Source organism: Phascolarctos cinereus, unplaced genomic scaffold (genome assembly GCF_003287225.1).
Source record: "Phascolarctos cinereus isolate Bilbo 61053 unplaced genomic scaffold, phaCin_HiC Scaffold_7;HRSCAF=346, whole genome shotgun sequence".
Taxonomy (NCBI): Eukaryota; Metazoa; Chordata; class Mammalia; order Diprotodontia; family Phascolarctidae; genus Phascolarctos; species Phascolarctos cinereus.
The window spans coordinates 180,478,894-180,498,665 of NW_027556180.1; the positions used below are offsets into that span (position 1 = coordinate 180,478,894).

At 35.7% G+C, this 19,772-nt stretch overlaps 1 protein-coding gene across 1 annotated transcript in view; it reads right to left on the minus strand.

Moving 5' to 3' along the window:
* SLC9A2 (solute carrier family 9 member A2) overlaps window positions 1-19,772 on the minus strand; it is a 108,420-nt gene that overhangs the window by 25,299 nt on the left and 63,349 nt on the right. Inside the window, 3 exon segments of the mRNA XM_020987895.2 lie at window positions 4,317-4,387; window positions 4,962-5,051; window positions 14,224-14,426. Of these exon segments, the coding sequence (XP_020843554.2) occupies window positions 4,317-4,387; window positions 4,962-5,051; window positions 14,224-14,426 (364 nt within the window).

Sequence of the window (19,772 nt, forward strand, 5' to 3'; positions counted from 1 at the left end):
GGAGGTGAAGGAGAGGAGAAAATTCAGAGCTCAAATTTTTTTTAAATGAATGTTAAAAATTGTCTTTACATGTAATTGGGAAAAACAAAATACTACAAAAAAGAAATGCTTGAAAGTCCTCTCTTTCATTAAATATCTGTTTTTCCCCTAAAAAATTATGCTTAATTTTGCTGGGTAAGTGATTCTTGGTTGTAGTCCTAGTTCCTTTGCCTTCCAGAATATCATATTTCAAAGCCTCCTCTCCTTTAATGTGGAAGTCAATGTGGAACAATCTTGCGTTATCCTGATTGTGGCTCCATAATATATGAATTGTTTCTTTCTGGCTGCTTGAAGTATTTTCTCCTTGAACTGGGAGCTGTGGAATTTGGATATAATATTCTTCAGAGTTTTCATTTGGGGATCTCTTTCGTGAGGTGATTGGTAGATTATCATTTCTATTTTGCCCTCTAAATCTAAGATATCATATATAGTTTCCCTTGATAATTTCTTGAAATATGATGTCTAAGCTCTTTCTTTGATCATGGCTTTCAAGCTTGATCTTTTCTTCATATTTATTATTTTTGTGATTAGATATTTCACATTTTTTCTTCTTTTTATTCTTTTGACTTTATTTTGTTGTTTCTTGACATCTCATGGAGTCATTAGATTCTACTTGCCCAATTCTAATTTTAAGTAATTATTTTCTTCAGTGAGATTTTTGTTCCTCTTTTTTCATTTGGCCAATTCTGTTTTCAAAGGAATTCTTTTCTTTTCTTTTTTTTTAAGGCAATTGGGGTTAAGTGACTTGCCCAGGGTCACACAGCTAGTAAGTATCAAGTGTTTGGTCTGAGGTCGGATTTGAACTCAGGTCCTCCTGACTTTAGGGCTGATGCTCTATCCACTGCGCCACCTAGCTGCCCCAAGGAATTCTTTTCTTCAGTGAGTTTATATACCTTCTTTTCCATTTGGCCTATTCTTCTTTTTTAAGGAGTGTTGAGGGCTTGCACTGATGGGTTTGAGGATTTAGGCTAAGCCGGGTTTTTCTTGCTGCCTGTCCATTATCTAAGAGCCACCTAGGTCAGAACGTAGGCTCTCTGACCTCTCCTAGGCGCTGTCTTTCCCTTGAGAACAGAAGGACTTTCCACAAGCCTTGAAAGATAACTGGGAAGTGAGGAGATGACTGTGGGGGGACTCCCCCCAGTTACCGTTACCATAAGAAAAATTATAGTTGATACTTGGCTTTTTCCACTTTGGGTTCTGTTCCCATGAATGGGGTATAATAACCCTAAGTCTCAGATCAATAAACGGAGCTTGTTCTTAACTTGCTACCCCCTGGTCTGCGTGATCTCTTTTTCTTTCTCATACCTCACCAGCAATTAAACACAGTCATGGACACAGGCGTCCGCGACAAAGAAGTTCTTTTATTCAGTGAACTTTTTTTGCCACTTTTGCCATTAAGCCAATTCTGCTTTTTAAGGTGTTATTCTCTTTAGTATTTTTTGTGCCTCTTTTACCAAGCTGAAAATTCTCTTTTCATAATTTTCTTATATCACTCATTTCTCTTCCAATTTTCCATCTACCAGTCTAATCTCTTTCTTTAGCTCTTCCAGGAATTCTTGTTGGTTTAGGGCTCAATCAGTATTTTTCTTTGAGGCTTTGTTTGTAGCTTTTATTTTAGTCTTCTTCTGAGTTTATATGTTGGCCTTCCCTGCCACAGTAGTAGGTTTTTATAGTCAATTTTTTCCTTGCTGTTTGTTCATTTTAAAAACCTATTTCTTGACTTTGAACTTTATGTTAAAGTTGGACTCTGCTCACCCTGGGGGTGAGGCAGCACTGTCTCAAGCTTCAGGCTTTTTCATGCTGCTGTTTTCAGAGCTAGTTCTGGGGGTCTGCAAGTTTTTGGTGCTTCCAAGATGGTGTGATCCTGGGAGAGGCATGAGCATCACTCTCCTGGTCTGCACTCTGGTCTTCACTGAGGAAAGGCCCATGGTCATCAGTAGCCACAAGCACTAGTTCTCTCTTTGCCTTGAAATTGTGACCAGGGCCCCTGCTCCCTTGTGACTGCCCTCCAGCACTTCTCTTCACCATGAAACTGCAACTCAGAACTGCATATGAGCCACAGAGTTGCCAATCAGTTCCTGTTGTACTCAGTGTCAGCAAAGGGTCCCCTGTAATCTCTTTCTGACCAGTTATCTGACTGACTGACTGAGAGTCCCTGAAACTGCTGCTGCTGCTGAGGCTGGTGTTACTGTGACTGCCTGTGTGGACTCCAGACAGGCCCCCAACCCCACTGTCACAAACATTTCTTGCCAATCTCCTAAGTTTTCTTAGGCCAGAACAATGTCTCACTCTGACCTTTTGTTGTCTCTGCCACTCCAAAATTTTGCTTGAAGAGTTACAGTTGTTTGGAGGGGAATGCTGACAGTTAAGCTGTTGTCTTTTATCTGCCATCTTGGCTTTGCCCCCTATCTACTGACCTTTTGTTCTTACAGATGAATTCTACTTAAGGTGATGTGCAAGAAGAGTGAGGAAGAGAAAATAACTCATAGAATCATGTAATGCAGCAACTGACAAGAGACATTAGAGATTACCTTTTGTAATTCGTTCATTTTTTCAGAAAAGGAAACTGAGGTTTTATCCTATTTTCCTATCCTGTTTTTATCCTATTTTCAAAGGTCAAGATTCTATAACTTCCACTGTACTTTTCTCCAGTGCTATTGCTCTGTTATGTTTCTCAAAGATTTTTTCAGAAAACACAGATGGCAGCTTAGCGTTTTCTTGCAGCGGTTCCTGCAGAGCCCTGAGTTCTTCTTACTTGGTGCCTTGGCAGCACTGATGAAGGCATGTTGCTCTCACTTCTTCCTTACTTAACTTGGGCTCTAATTCCCTATCAACCACTTCTGTTTTATTATTTTCAATATTCTGATTGTTTTCAATAGTAGAAAAAAATAAACAGAAGCCAAATGAAATAATGAAGAGTAAAAGGAACAGAACCAGGAGAATATTGTATTCAGTAACAGCAATATTATTCAAAGAATAACTGTGAATGACTAAGTTATTCTGAGAATTATAAATACTCAAATCAACTACAAAGGCTCTATGAAAGAAAATGTCATCCACCTCCAGAGAAAGAACTGATAAATAGATGTATGCATTGTATGGCTTAAAATGTATATATATGTAAATGTATATGTGTATATACATTATATATAGGTATTGTGTGTGTGCTTGCATGTGTGCATGCACATGTGTGTGGGTGAAATAGTGACATTCTATAGTACAAGGAGGGGAGGAAGGGAAGGAGACAGTTCAGAACTTAAAATGTAACACAGAGAGACAGAGAGAGAGATAGAGAGAGAGGGACTAACAAATAAATAGAGTGGCATTTGAGCTGAGTTTTGAAGGAACTATTCTAGGAATAGGAATCATTCTAGCCATGTCTTCCCTATTTTAAAACATCAGTTGCTCCCTCTTTTGTCTCTTTACTATCTCTACATTTTTGATGTATTCAAACCTTCCCAATTCAACCTTCCCAATTGGATAATAATCTGCATGAAAGCCAGGAAAGAGTATGACTTACATTGCATGTGTATTTTCCATACTATCTAACACAATGCTGGTACAAAGTAAATATCCAAGGATTAATTATTTAACTGGCAGGCTGGTGAACTATTAAGGGGTTACCAGTCCACAAATCTACAGCAAGTCATTAGAAGTTAAAATAAATAAATAAATAAATAAATAAATAAATAAATAAATAAATAAATGAATGAATGAATGAATGAATGAATGAATGAATGAATGAATGAATGAATGAATGAATGAATGAATAAATAAATAAATAAATAGATAGATAAATAAATGAACAAATAACATGTCTAACTCTATATCCATAAATACATACATACAGAAACATGTGCAAATGCATGTTAACACAGAAGTACAGGTAATCTACAGATCTGAAGATAGCATTCACATTAAATATATACAGATATGGATATATAGCTATGTAGATATATAGATATTTAGCCAGAGCTACAGATATAAATCTAGATTCTATATAATCTATCTAGATATTTCTTATCTGTAGCTCTATCTTTATACGTGTGTATGTGGATATAAAGTTAGACACATTGGTTATTTACTTTTTTGTATTTATATGGCTATCTATATCTATATATATCCACATCTATCTATTCTCAAAATTAGGACATTTCCATCCTTTAACCCTGCTGATGTTCTGTGCCTTTAAAGGTCATCCAATGAAAATGTTCAAAGTTGTTTTCTGAGTTATTTAGTTCTAATTAAATAAGACAGTTTCATAAAAGCAGTCTCACCTATCTCTCCAAAAATTGTGACCCCAATGTCCACATACATCTTCAATCCCAGTCTTCACATGATCAAAAAACTAAAAGAAAAAAAAGCACACCGATAATATATATCACTAAACTCCAGATATCTTTAGTCATTTAATTCATAATGTCAAGTTCTTAACCTTATATAATTTTCTGACAATTTATTTTATAAAAACATTTAAATGACCATAATTAATATTAGTATTCATGAGATTTTACTACTAAGTGTTTTACAAATTGTCATCAGACTGTTGTGTTCGATATCAGTATATAAAGTGCTATGGAAAATATTAAATATATTAATGAGCATCTCAATAAAGAAATGCTTTTGCTGGTCATGGTAACAAATGCTAGAAACATGATGTAATTTCTGGTTGCTCTATTTTCATTTTTGGAGCTTATCGGGCTGAGCTAGGGTAGTGACATTGTAGCTTTTCCCATTACTCTGCCCCTCGGCCTATCGCTAAATCCACTGCTGACTCCTTTCATCCCACAGCCATTTATTTCATTTTTCATCAGTAAAGGACAAAGATGTACGGCAGATACATTGGTGCCCAGTCTTAGGCTATGGAATTACATATTTTTTTCATTTCTCATTTAAATTTTCACTCTAAAGTAAAAACATACCCGGCAATGAATTTCTTCACTGACAGCTGGCTGCTTTTTATTTGACCTCTTCACATCAAGGAACTCCACCAGCGGCCGAATAGTTATTCCCTGCACAGGAAGCAATTGATTAATTGTCTCATGAAAAAGATAAAGAGGTGATGGATGAACTAATATACAGAATGAGACATATTTCTGGGCATGGTCAATGTAAGGCATTTATTTTGCTTGACTCTGCTGGTTTGTTAAAAGGGTTCTGTATTTTTGTATTTTTTTTCTCCAAAGAGGATATGGGAAAATAAAAATAAAACATAGATATTTGCAAAAAATGTCTAACAGAATTCATATTTTACCCTGGAGGTGACTGAAGTTTATTGAAGTTCCACTCCAGTATCTTTGCCAAGAAAACCCCAAATAGGGTCACAAAGTCAAACACAACTGAAATGACTCAACAACGACAACAACAACTATGAGGTTAAGTGACTCATCAGAAGCAGGACTTAATCCATGCCTTCCTGACTTCAAGGCTGACTGTCCATTCTGTCATTCTGCTTCTCTGTAAAGTTGTGTGCAGATGTGCAAATCATCACAACACAAAAAAAAAATTCAATAATGAATTAACTATCCATAAAACTAGTCCTCACTCAAGCATTTCTGCATGCTTAACACTAACATCTACACCCATCTCTAAACATCACATACCAAGGACTTTAGAGTGTTTCACTATCTTTTCCTCTTTGTCAGCAAGTATCCCTTTGGTAGCTGCTTCAAAATAAAATGATTTTAATATCCATGGATTAAGAAAATACTTTTGTAACAAAGATCCTCTTTATGATCATGATATAAAAGTCAAATCTAAAGGGAAAGATTTTATGTTGCACTACCATATAATTTTGTTTAAAAATTAACCTCCAAAAAGTTAACATTTGATTCATTTCATCATCCTTTCTAAGAATCAACATATGGATGTAATTAAAACAGATTTTTAAAAAATAGGATAAAGTAAACCTATTTTGATCATTTTAATTTTATTTTTTCCAAGTCTCAAACATACCTTTTTTCCATTATGAAATATTTATCCCTTTATACAATGAATTCACTTTGAGTGGCCTTCTTCTGATGCCCATGTTGCTGAATATTACCAGTCTCATATGTATACACAACAAATACATATTAACTTTGGGCTGGGGAAGATACATCACAGGGGAACTGGGAAACACCAACAATGGATAATCAAGCATACATGGTTTTCCACTTGGTATGTTATCCATGACAAATTTTTCAAGCCAGGCTGGTTTATCCCTACTTCCCAGCACACTTCTGAGCTATCTCTCTCTCCTTCACCAATAGTGTCTCATGAGGCATGCATCCCGGGGGATGCAAAGTAATCAGCTAAAATAAACATCTCTCTTTCAACTCAACTACTTGGCTTTTGGCATTTGCCAGTCTGTTCCAGAAGATCTTTCAAAGGAGCTAACCGATTCTGATCAAGTCTGATATGAGAGGCACCTTCTATTCAATCTTTATTCAAGTCTGACACTTTAATATTTCAAAATATTTGTAATTTCATCCCCCTGTTGTTTCTTAATGCTTTTGCAAGAAAAATTCCACTGTTTAATGACCAGTCTTCTAGTGCTAATTCTGGGCGAATGTACTTAAGCTGGCCTTCATATGTTAGGTAGTTTTTCACTGACCCCAGAATTTCTGTTCTGTTCTATTGGCTTAGCCTCCAAATATCATTGACAACCTCCTCACTGTTGCATGAGGTCAGGATGTTAAATAATTTCTTCTATTAATGCAGGTATTTCAAATTATACATTTATATATACATAGACATGAATGTGTTTGATTGTGGAATCATATCACCTTCATTAATTATGTTTTCATTAAACTAATATTACTTTTCATTCTGTGAAGAACTGTCAGATGTTTACATTACATTTTTCCATAACTTTCATATATCAAGTCTAATTACATGTTAAAAATAAGAACATGTATGCCCATTGGAACCTTTATCAACTGTTTGTTTCCATTAAAATCCACCTCACGCAGTGAGAAGGCTGTCAATGATATTTGGGGGCTAAGCCAATATAGTGTAATATCTGGTCCATATTGCTGAGAGAGCTCAGTCGGAAGAGTGTTAGACTAAAGATCTAAAGGTTCCTGGTTCGATTCCATCTTTTGTCAAGAAAGAAGATTTTAGAGGCAATAGATGGCTCGGTGGACAGAGTTCTGTGTCTGGAGTCAGGAAGACTTGAATACAAATCTGGCCGAAGACACCTATTAGCTGTGTGACCCTGGGAAAGTCACTGAACCTCTGTTTGCCTTAATGCACGGGAGAAGGAAATGACAAACCACTCCACTATCTTTGCCAAGAAAATCCCACAGACCATATGGTCCATGGTGTCATGACTAGTCAGAAGCTACTGAATAACAACAATTGGTCCATATCCATGTTCTACACAATTTTAGTTTATTGGTGCATTTATAGATATTAATGCAATGTAAGAAATCAGGATTATTGATAATAAATCTCACTAATGTTCTGAAGAAGCACTGTAAAAGAGTGAGAAGAAGGCTGGGTTGGAGTTAGAAAAGACATGAATTTGAATCTGTCCCCATAACTGTGTGACCATGAATAAGTCACTTAACCTCACTGAGGCTCAGTATCCACATTTATAGGAGATTAATAAATATTTAAAAGGGTTGCTAGGTGATTCAAATGACATAAAATACTTTATAATCTTTAAAATTCTACATAAAATTTAGCTATTATTATTAAATTGTTTATACATGCCCATTTAAAAATTCTATTTACTAAAAATAATTGTTTACCCTAAATTTTTCATCCTTTGAATTATCTGTATCATTCTTTAAATTAGTTATTTAATGATTTTTTTAAAAAAGAAATTCTCCTTCTACAATTCTCTAAAATATTTTTGGCTATTAATTTCTAAAGCCAGCTTTTGGTCTTCCTATATTTTGTGGCAGTTAAGTTTCCCTGAGACTGATGTAGAGGCTCAGGAGCTCAGGGACAAAATCTGGGGAAACCTAAGATGGAATGTTGCTTAGAACCATATGATTTTACCTTAACTTTTTCTTTTCTTTTTAGATAGCTATAGATGAAGACTTTAAAAAGTAAGGTTGATAATCCTTGTAACTTGATTGAGAAACTCTCTGGCGTTTACTCACATGTTCTAAAATACCATCCTACAAAGAATGAGTTAAATTCCCACCTATTATTGTATACTGGCAGCATGAATGGAACTCCTAATGGTAATCCCCACTGCATAGAATTAAGGAAATAGGAAGGAGAGGTTTCAATTGCAGTTGGATTAAGTTCCCATGGCCCGCCCCACCCAATAATGTAAATGAAAAGAGAAAACCACAATACTAAAATGAAGATGTTTTTAATTTCTTTTTGTTAACACTTTTAAAAAGTTTTAGCTTCTAACTTGGAAGGAAAGAAAGAAAAAACTGCCAAATTGATGCCAACTGCACCAGATGAACCTGAAAACATGTGGTCATCTATGAAAAGAAATGGGCGTGATTAACATTTATAAGTTTTCCAAAAAGTTCCATATATCATACACTTGATCATAGAGAGAATATGAATATATATAATATGTATATGTGTATATATGTATGTGCATATGTATATACATGCACGTGCATCCACCCATACACACACACACACACACACACACACACACACACTCACACTCACGCAGCTAAGCGGCACTGTTAATATAACGCCAGGCCTGAAAGTCAGAAAGACTCATCTTCCTCAGTTCAAATCTGGCCTCAGATACTTACTAGGTGTGTGACCCTTGGCAAGTCACTTAACCCTGTTTGCCTCATTTCCTCATCTGTAAAATGAGCTGGATAAGAAAATGGCAAAACATTCCATTATCTTTGTCAAGAAAACCCCATAAGGGATCACAAAGAGTCAGACACAACTGAAACAAATGAACAACAACAAAGACAAAAATGGATTTGTACATTTAAAACCAGGTTACTTAAAATATTGAGTGGTTGAAATAAAAGTAAAATAAAAACAATCATATTTGTTAACACCAGCAACAGCAAAACAGTCATTAAAATAAAATTAAAAAATCTTTTGTGTTAATAACAGAATGAAATCATAATTATTTAATGCAAGTGAATTGATGAAGTTTCTGCACTGAGTATCAAAATATCACGTGAAAAACAAGATTCAGGCATGTTAGATTATAATTAGAGTGTAAGCTCCTTGAGGGCAGGGGTTGTCCTTTGCCCCATTTTGTATTCTCAGCACTTGGCACAGTGTCTGGCTCACAACTGAGTCTTAATAAATGTTTTTTGATTTATTGACAAGATTGACTGTTACTCACAAACTCAACATAAGCCAATAATGTGGGTATGACTTTTAAAAGCTAATAAACTTTTAGACCACATTAAAAGAAATACTGTAGAATGCCCAGCTCAAGGTCAGTGCTGGTCACACATTGCTCATTAGACCATATTAGGATCACAGATTTAGAGGCAGGAGGGACCTCAGAGGTCATCCAGTCCTTCTCAGATGAGCAAGCTGAGGCCCAAAGAAGTTAAACAGCTTAGCCATATTTGCATAGCTTTTTCATGGCTCAGCCAAGATTTGAACCCTGTTGAGTACAAATGGACTTCCCCTTTTTCAGTGTTGCATTCAGTTCTAGGCACCACATTTTAGGGATGTTGACTGATCCTCTGAAGTGTTTCTGGAAGAGGACAAATAGGATGCAGAGTCATGTGAAGAATGGTTGAGGAAACTTGAGCTATAAAACTTCAAGAAGAAAATATCTGCATAGATAGTAGGAAAAGAAAAGGCATAATTAACATTTTCCAATATTTGCCATGGGAAAAGAGTGAAAGCTTATTCTATGGATCAAATTAGGACCAATGGAAAAGTAGTACCTAAAACACATTTCGGCTCAAAATAAGGAATAAGTTTCTAACATTCAGAATTGCTTCTAAAAAGAATAGGATTCTTTGAAAAATAGTGAGTTCCTTGTCACTGTAAATGCCCAAAAAGAGGTTGTATGATTATCTCAGGGACATTACTAAAGGGATTTCTTCATTGGTTTGAAGGGTGGCCTGAATGACCTCTATGGTCCATCTTATAATACGTTTCTATGAAATTTATCTTCTTGCCCTCTTAGTCCTTATTTTCTACTCTTATTTTTGTATCTTCCTTAGCTATGTTTTTCTCACTACAAATAATGACTAATGAACGAATGAAAACTACTTTCCCCCTACCCCCTAAACAACTGGAAGACCATATCTGAAGATTACCCATTTGGCGTTTTCTTTTCTGTAACATTTTTATTTAATATTGGACTTTAACCAATACTAGTTACAACTTTAAATGAAATAAAAACATGCAGTCAAGACTATTTTATGCAGTAAGAAATGTAATGTTTAAGACACTAAGTTACATTCCCAGTCAGCACTATTTAAAGGAAAGGAAATGTACAAGTCAGAGGGAATCTGGGTTGATTAGTCATCAAATATTGTATAATGATCATTCTATTTTTGACATAATGGGGCTTATATCCTATCAAGAAAAGACTGCCTTCTCTCATCTTCAACACAATCCGATATTAAATTCCTCATTAGAACTTCTGGTATCAGGGATAAACACATGTTTCACATGGGGTTCTTTTCAGAAAACATTGCTAACTCAGTATTTGGGATGAAGCAATTTGTTCCACTCAAAACACTGGAATGAAGCAAAGGGAAAGAGGAAAAAAAGTGTTGATGAAAGTTTCATCAGGAAAAAGGAGCCACTCAAATACAAATAGGTAGCATTACTGCACAGAGGACAGAATTTTATGCACAGATGTATAATTTATAATTTCTGGTATATTTGTAACCCATTAAGTACATTCTGGCAGGCTGCCCTCTCTTTGTGCCTCAATTATTTATTTATACTAACAGGAAGAGATGTCTCCCAAAGAATATACATATAAGGTGCACAGATTTCCACCACCACCACCACCACCACCACCACCAAGTATTGGGAAGAGGCAGAAGAGGAAGGTGAAAGAGCAGAAGGAGGTGGTAAGAACTGCTCTAGTAAGCAATATAGTTAAAAAGCATCTCTATTACTGTAGTGAAAAAGGTGCTGTGTCTTGGGGAAGAAAGAGAACAATCAATCATTAACATTTTTTTTCTGTGTTTTTTTTTAGGCAGTTGGGGTTAAGTGACTTGCCCAGGGTCACACAGCTAGTAAGCGTCAAGTGTTTGGTCTGAGGCCAGATTTGAACTCAGGTCCTCTTGACTTCAGGGCCGGTGCTCTATCCTCTGCACCACCTAGCTGCCCCCCCCGTAAACATTTATTAAGCACCTCCTATGTACCAGGCCCTGTGCTAAGTGCTGGGGATACAAAAAAGAGGCAAGAGACAATCGCTGACCCCAAGGAACTTAAAATCTAGTGGCGGAGACAACATACAAACAAATACATACAAAGAAAGCTATATACAAGACAAATAGGAAAAAAGGAAAAGCATTGGAATTAAGAGAGATTAGGAAGGCTTCCTGTAGAAAGTGGGATTTTCGTTGGCACTGAAAGGAAGCCAGGGAAGTCAGTAGTCAGAGCAGTCATCTCTCATGGACTTAAGGCAATACTGCTCTGCAAAGAACTTAATCTACACCCTTGCATCAAGGCAGGTGTAGCTGAATGGCTGGATTTATTTTAGGTAGGTAACTGTCTTCTTATAGAGCTATCACCAGTGTGGGGCAAGCAAGGCTTTTTCTCACATTGCTGCAATTCAGAGGCTCTTGGCAGCACTAATAGTGTCATAAATTTAGAACTAACAAGGACTTCAGAGCTTATTTAGACCATCTCTCTCATTTGAGAGATGAGGAAACCAAGGCCTAGAAGGGTTAAGTCAGAACCCAGGCATTCCTGACTACAAACCCAACATTCTATTCATGACAGCATACTGTCTGTACTGGAAAAAACATTACACAACACACACACACACACACACACACAACATGTGTGTATACACACATATGTATATATACATACACACATATATACACACACATATATACACACACATACATATATAAAAATTTTATGTATATTTTCATAATTGTTTTTGTTGTTTAGTCCAGAAGACCTATAAGAGTAAAGCTAGGAGTATAGATACTAGAAATAAAAATGCTGCCAAGTCTTTTTTTTTCTAAATGAACAATTAGAAACAAGTCAGCTTAGCATCTGGTTAACAAGAATAATTGGTTAAAAAAATGGCCAAGGACTCTTTCCCCACTCCTTTTCTGCTCTACTGTTGCAAACTCTCAAGGGCTCTCTGAAGAACTTTGGATTTGATTGCATGACATGGGAGATACTGGCACAGGACCACCCAGCATGGCGTGCGCTCATCAATGAAGGTGCTGTGCTCTGTGAGTAAAGCAGAAGTGAAGTAGCTCACAAGAAACTGGAGATCATGAATTTAGAGACTCCACCCCAAGTGTTCACAGGGACTATTTGCACTCAATCTGTGGTAGAGCCTTCCCAGCTCATATGGTCTGATCAACCACAGTCAGCCACACTCTAACTTGACTCCAACACAGTGATGTCATTTTGGTCCTCTTCAAGAACAGTGGACAACAACCAATCATGATGAAATACCAACTTCTCTGGTTTTTAAAGACTGCGTATTTTGGCTCTAGTCAATCTTTCCAGGTTGATTAACCATTATTCCTCCTCACATGTCCACACTGGCCTATTTTCTATTCCTTGTATATAAGATTCACTCTCCTGTTTCCATATCTTTGTGAAGGCTGTCCTAACCCAATGTCTAGAATGCTCTCTATCATCATCTCTACCTTTTTGAATCCCTTACTCCCTTCATGCCTCAGCTCAAGTCCCATCACCAATAAAACATCTTTCCTGATTCCTCAATTGTTAATCCTCCTCCCCAACATCATTTATTTCATATTTACATACTTGTGAATATATTGTTTCCCTCCAGTAGAATATAAGCTCTGTGAGGGCAGGGATGGCCTCCATTTTTGTCTTTCTATCCCTAGTGTCTAGCACTGTGCCTAGCATATCATTGGCATTCAATAAATGTTTTCTGAATTGAATAATCTACTGGTAGTAGTCATTCAGACTGGTCTTTCCCATTATGGTATTCTCAGAATAACAGTGAGCTTGGAGGAGAGTTGTTTTCCCTCTATATCCAAAAAAGTACATAGACAAGAACATTCCTGAGTACCAAAGGAAAATCAAAACCATATAGGAAAGCTAATGACATTAGTCAGTCAGTGAAAGCCTTTCTTAAGAGTTGACTAAATGCCAGGCACTGTGCTAAGTACCAGGACACAAAGAAAGTCAAAAAACAGTCCTTGCCCTTATGGAGCTCACATTTTTGTAAATTCCTGGATACATAAAAGGTCTATACACAGCAGATTGAAAGTAATCTAAAAGGGAAGGCATTCACATTTATGAGAACTGAGAAGGGCCTCCTGGAGAAAATGGAATTTGAGCCAAGTTTTGAAGGAGGCAAAGGTAACTAAGAGGCTGAAATGAGAAGGCAGAGCATTTCAGACACAGAGGATAGCTAGTACTAAGGCACAGACACAGGAAGCAAATTACCTTGTTTGAGTAACTGCAAGTAACTAGGAAATAATGCAGTCATTAAAGGTACAGGGCCTACCTACGCAAAGTCACAGTGGAGCGTCCAGGGTACAATTTTAGAATAGCCTACTATGCCCATCATGTGCAGGAGGGTGAAAAGAAGGAAGAATGTTTAAATAATTGAATTCAGCTTAAAGTGTTTGAAGTCTGGTGTTAAAAATGTATTCAGTCATCCCTATTTTCTAGATGAGGGATTGCTAAGCAGCTAGCTTAGGTCAAATAACTTTCTAAAGGGCATAATATTCAATGAAAACCTAATAAGCTATAGAACCAAAGAAGAAGTATCAACAGCAAGAACAGTCATAGGTTGCAAGGTTCTACTCTGTTCCTACCATCACTGAAGTGATTACTTTATCAAGTACACAAATTTGGCCCCTCTAAACCAATGATTAACTCAAAGATGGAAATGGAAATGAGAACTATTACTTTCCCTTGTACCTTTAAGTACTTCACAAGGATTCAACACTTTCTGTCATATTAAAGGCATAGTGTGCTGAGAATACAAGTCCTTTTGACCTTCCATGAAAGGGTTTTACTTGGATGGGCCAAAAGATCTTGTTTCTTCAAAATGGAGTAGGAGAAACAAAATCTTTGAGGTGTAAGGACTGTGCTCACCTGAATGAAAACTGTGAAGAATATGACCACAATGGCAGCTGTAATGAACAGTTTCTTTCTGGGAAATACTGCGGCAGGAAGCAGGAAGACCAAAGCAAAACAGATGGCTCCTCGTAATCCTCCGTAGGCAATGATGAACTGATCTTTAAAAGTCAGAGGTATTGTCCGGAACCAGTTAATGATCTGAGTCAAAACAAAGACACCTGAGGAAGAAGATAAAATTAAAATGAAGTCCTGACATGTAACCAGGAAGAATTAGCACATATATCTGCTAAAGTGATGATGTCATGCAGTGGCTAGAGTACTGGGTTGGAATCAGGGAGACCCAAACTCAAATTTGGCTTCTGACATTTACTACCCATGTGAACCTGGGCAAATCATTTAACTTCTAAATGCCTCAGGCAACTCTCTAGGATTTCTTTAAGTCAAACACTGGTAACACCTGCAGAAGTGAAAAGTAATAATAATAAAAAAAATAATAAAATTTTGACATTTACATAGTGCTTTATTGTTTCCAAAGTGCTTTACAAATATTGTTTTATATGATCCTCAAAGGACATTGTGAGGTAAGTGATATGCCTATGATTGCGCCCATTTTACAAATCAGGAATCAGAGGCTGAGGGTAGTTAAGTGAGTTGCCTGATGTTACACAGCTAGTAAGTATTAGAGGATTGGGCTTTGATGAAGGTCCTCCTGACTCCAAATCTAGCATTCTAATCACTATTCATGCTCTTCTCAAACAATAACAGCTAGAATTTTTGTGGATCTTTAAAGGTTGCACAGTGTTTTGCATAAATTATCTCACCCAATTCTCACAACACTGTGAAGGAAGTGCTATTATTATCTCCATTTGACAGTTGAGGAAACTGGGATTTAGTAAGACTAAGTCACCTGCCCTATGTCACATAGTGTCTAGAGATGGGATTTGTACCCATGTCCTTCTGACTCAAAGTCCAGTACTCTTAATTCATGAAAATAGATTATTTTTAGTTTCATTTTTTCAACTTACAAGCATTTTTCAAATTAATCTCTCCCTCCCACGATCCTCCTCCAACAACCCAGCAGTGAACAAGTTTGAAACAATAACAACAACAAAGAAACATGAAAATCACAGGCCTTGATACATAGATGCATAGGCTGGCAAAAAATGTATTTCTCTTTCTGTTTTGTTTTGTTTTTCAATTAATTACCTCTCTGTCAGGAGGTGAGTGGTATATTTCATCTTAATCCTTGACTTGTGGTTTATCTTTGTCTTGAGTTCTAAATTTTTCTCTATAGTGTTATCATTTTATAAATTATTTTCCTAGTTTTGCTCACTTCACTCTACCATCAGTTAGTTCATGGAGTTCTCCCTAGTTTCCTCTGACACTGTCCGTTTCATCTTTTCTTTTGACACAATATTATTCCATACCACTTTTTTGTTTAGCACAGAGGTTCCTAAACTTATTTGGCCTACTGCCTCCTTTAAAAAAAAAACTATTCAGTGCTCCCCTAGAAATTTACTTTCTTTAACCCTTTAATGGTTTAGACATTCCCTATTGTCACAGTGGCAGCTAGGTGGTTCAGTGAATAAAGTGCTGAGCCTGGAGGCAAGAAAACTCATCTTCTTGAGTTCAAATCTGTCCTCAGACAGATATGACCCTGGGCAAGTCACTTAACCCTGTTTGCCTCAATTTCCTCATCTGCAAAATGAGCTGAAGAAGGAAATGACAAACCACTCCAGCATCTTTGCCAAGAAAAATGCCAAATGGAGTGTTGAAGAGTTGTTCACAACTGAAAGGAATGATAAACAATTGTCACAGTGGACAGAGTGCTAGGCTTGGAGTCAGGAAGACTCTGAATTCAAATCCTTCTCAGAAACTCTCTAGCTATGTGGTCCCAGATATCACTAACAGAACAACCCCAACTGGATCCAGTACCCCATAGCTCTACCTCTAGAGAGAAGACAAAGGAAGAGAGAGGCTAGACATCAACCCTTCTAGGAAGGAAGGGCCAATTAAGGAGAAGAGAACTGCCAGGGCTGCCTACACACCATATAGTTAGTATTTTCGAGAGTAAGTCAATGTATGGTAGAGCAAGCCAAAGGGTCAGTTCTCTTGAGATAATAACTGCCAGTGAAGGAAAACTCTTAATAGTTATGTATAATGTTACATCTACAACTATATTGACCCAGCTAACTGGTAGTGTTCTATGGTACCTGGTCAGAACCATCTACTGGCACAAGTCCTCCAAATGCCATTCCTGCAACACAGGCAGTGAACTACCAACAAAAATAACAATGGGAATAAAGCCACGAGATTTCCTTTAACAGATTTCTTAGTTAAAAATTTTTACCTCATAGAGAAGACACATTTTCATTTTAGTAAGGATAATCACAAAATCAATCAAAATACAATTGTAGCAATCTCTCCTCTTAGGTTTCCTTTCAAATGGAGTAATATAAAACACAAATTCCTATGCTATTTAGAGGAGAAGATCCAGAATGTAGAAGGTCAATAATCTAGTTGTGTACAAACACATAAAATATTTAGAAATTAACCTACCTAGAAATACACAGGAAATAAGAATGACTAATAATCACTGAAAGAAAGGAAGACATGAATAATTGGAAGAACATTTCTGATCATGGATGTTGCTCTTGTTCAATTGTTTCAGTCACGTCCAACTCTTTCTCACTGACTCTATTTGGTTTCCTTGGCAAAGATACTGGAGTGGTTTGCCATTTCCTTCTCCAGCTCATTTTACAGATGAGGAAACTGAAGCAAACAAGGTGAAGTGACTTGTTCAGGTTCAGATTTGAATTCAAATTTTCCTGACTCCAGCCTGGCTCTCGATTCAATGTGCCACCTAGCTGCTCAAGATCATGGTAAGTCAAATTAATATGGTGAAAATGGCAAATTTTCTATACTGATTTATATAATTGTTGGAAATCCAATCAAAATACTTAGAAATTTCTTTATAGAAATGAATAAAAACATAATAAAATTTGTATTAGTCATAAGATCATAGATTTAAAACCTAATTTTTACAGATGAGAAAACAAACAGGCAAAAATATCAAAGGGTGAACTAAACAACGAAATAATTGTTGAAGGTAGCCTTGCTCTCTCAGACTTTAAAACATTTTAGAAAAAACACCAAACCTATCTGGTGGTGAGCAAAGGACAAAGAAACAAGTCAATGGAATTTAAAAGATACACTAGTATGTTTAATAAACTTATAGGAAAAAAAAGTGGGGAAAGGACAAATTATTTAAAAAATAATCTTGGGAAACTAGTTGTCAATTTAGCAGAAAATGTATTTAGCTTCAGTTCTCATATCATCTACCTCAGTGAATTTCTACTGTATGTTTCTCTGGCACCTCTACTAAAAACTTAAACTCCTCTGCAGTAAGGACAATTTTGTTTTGTCTTTCAATTCCCTAGCACTCAGAACCAGTGTTGGCACAAGGCAGTTATTCAATAAGTGTTTGTTAAATTAAATTAAACCTAAGCGAAATATAAAAATAGAGAAGAAAATGGAATACTTTAAATTGGGGAGGGGAGGTAACTGAACTATTAGAAACAGAAAAGATGCATTTAAATTTAAAAAAAAAATTCTCTACAACAAAAAACTAATTAATATTAAAGATGAATTTTGGGAATATAAATATGGCTCATTGAAATTTTATAAAGATGATTCCAAGTGCATGATGGATAAATAGCCAAAGTACATGAAAATCAGTTTTCAAGAAAGGTAACACAAATTATTGATATTCACTCTAAAATATGCTAAATCTCAATCTCAAAATGAAAATACACTCAATCTCAAAAAATAGTAAGAGAGAAATTAAAACAGTATGGGATAGTGGATAATTTCAAACAAAATGTAATAACCTTATACCCATAAAATTGACAAAATATGTCTTAAAAAATAAAACAATTTTAGTGGCATTGTGGTAAAAGAAACTTATTATTCACTGATGATGGAATCACAAACTTGCAGAATATTTTCTGAGATGATTTTTTTTCAATGTACACTAAAAGCTACATGAATAATCACACTTTCACCCCAATAATTCCATTTTTGTGATAATCTCCTGAGTATTAGAAAACGAACATGAAGGTATATTTGTTCCAACATTTTCATAACAACATTATTTGTATTAAAAAAAAGGAAGGTGTTTAAATGGCAATCCAACAATAAATTAAATACATTATACTACAAATGTACTGGACTACTATGTTTGAAGTATGATGAATGTAAAGATATATGGAAAGATCTTTAAGAAATAATGCAAAACAATAGAAACATAACACAGAAAAGGGAATTTACCCTCCTGCCATATAAGAAGAAAAGTGAATGGGAATGAATGGATGGGGGGAATTGTTAATAGGGAATATAATACTAAGGAGGTAATAATCACGAGCAAGACAAGCTTCTTGATCCTAAAGAGAGAATTAAAAGTGGAAAAAATAAAAGCAAAGAACTAGGATTTAGGGGGTGCCTTATATTGCCTCTTAGACAATTGTAGAATGATTGAATAAATGGTGGCATATCAATGCAATAAAATATTATTACTGTGTAAAAAATGATCAAAGATGGCTGTAGAGAATCCTGGGCATATGAACTAATGCATAGTATAATGAACAAAACCAGGAAAACAATGTATACAAAGACAACAATATTATAATAAAAAGCAATTTCAAAAGACTTCAGAATTCTGATCAATGAACAGACAGAAACAGACCCCAAGCCCTAGGCATAAGCAGAATATTCAACTTGCAAACATCCCAAACACTAAAAACATAAGAATATTAAGCAAGTATAATATTATGGACATTAAGTTACTGGCTAAAAGCTATATCAAACAAACTACCAAAGGGATACTTTATGGAGCTAAACAAAATAATAACAAAATTCATTGGTGGAACAAAATAACATAGAATATTATGGAAAATGATGAAAAAGGCCTTACACTATATTATAAAGCAAGAATCATCAAAATAATTTATACTAGTTAAAAATATGAAAGTAGTTCACTAGAACAGATTATACATAAAAAAATGAGAAATAACTGAAACCAATAACCCAGTTTTCAATAAACTCAAAAGCAAAAATTACTTGGGAAAGCACACCCTATTTGACAATAATAAATAGGAAATCTGGAAAGCATTCTGACAGAAACTAAGTTTAGACCAACATCAGATACTATTTAATAGAATAAATTCAAAATGGATAGGTTACCCAAATATTAAAGATCATACCATAAAAAATTAGAAGCATGACACATCATATACTCTTTATAGTTATAAGTAGGGACTGAACTGTTAATGAAACAAATGATAAGAATGATTAAAAGTAACAAAATAAAGGATTTCAGTTATATTAAATTGATTTTGATGAATAAAATTAATGCAAGGAGGATAAGAAGAGGTGGTATACTAAAAAAAAAATCTTTGCATCTAATATCTCTGATAAGGGTCTCCTGTTCACAATTTACAGGCAACTAATAGTGATGTGTAAGAGCAAAAACCATTCCTCAATATATAGGTGGCTTAAAGGATATG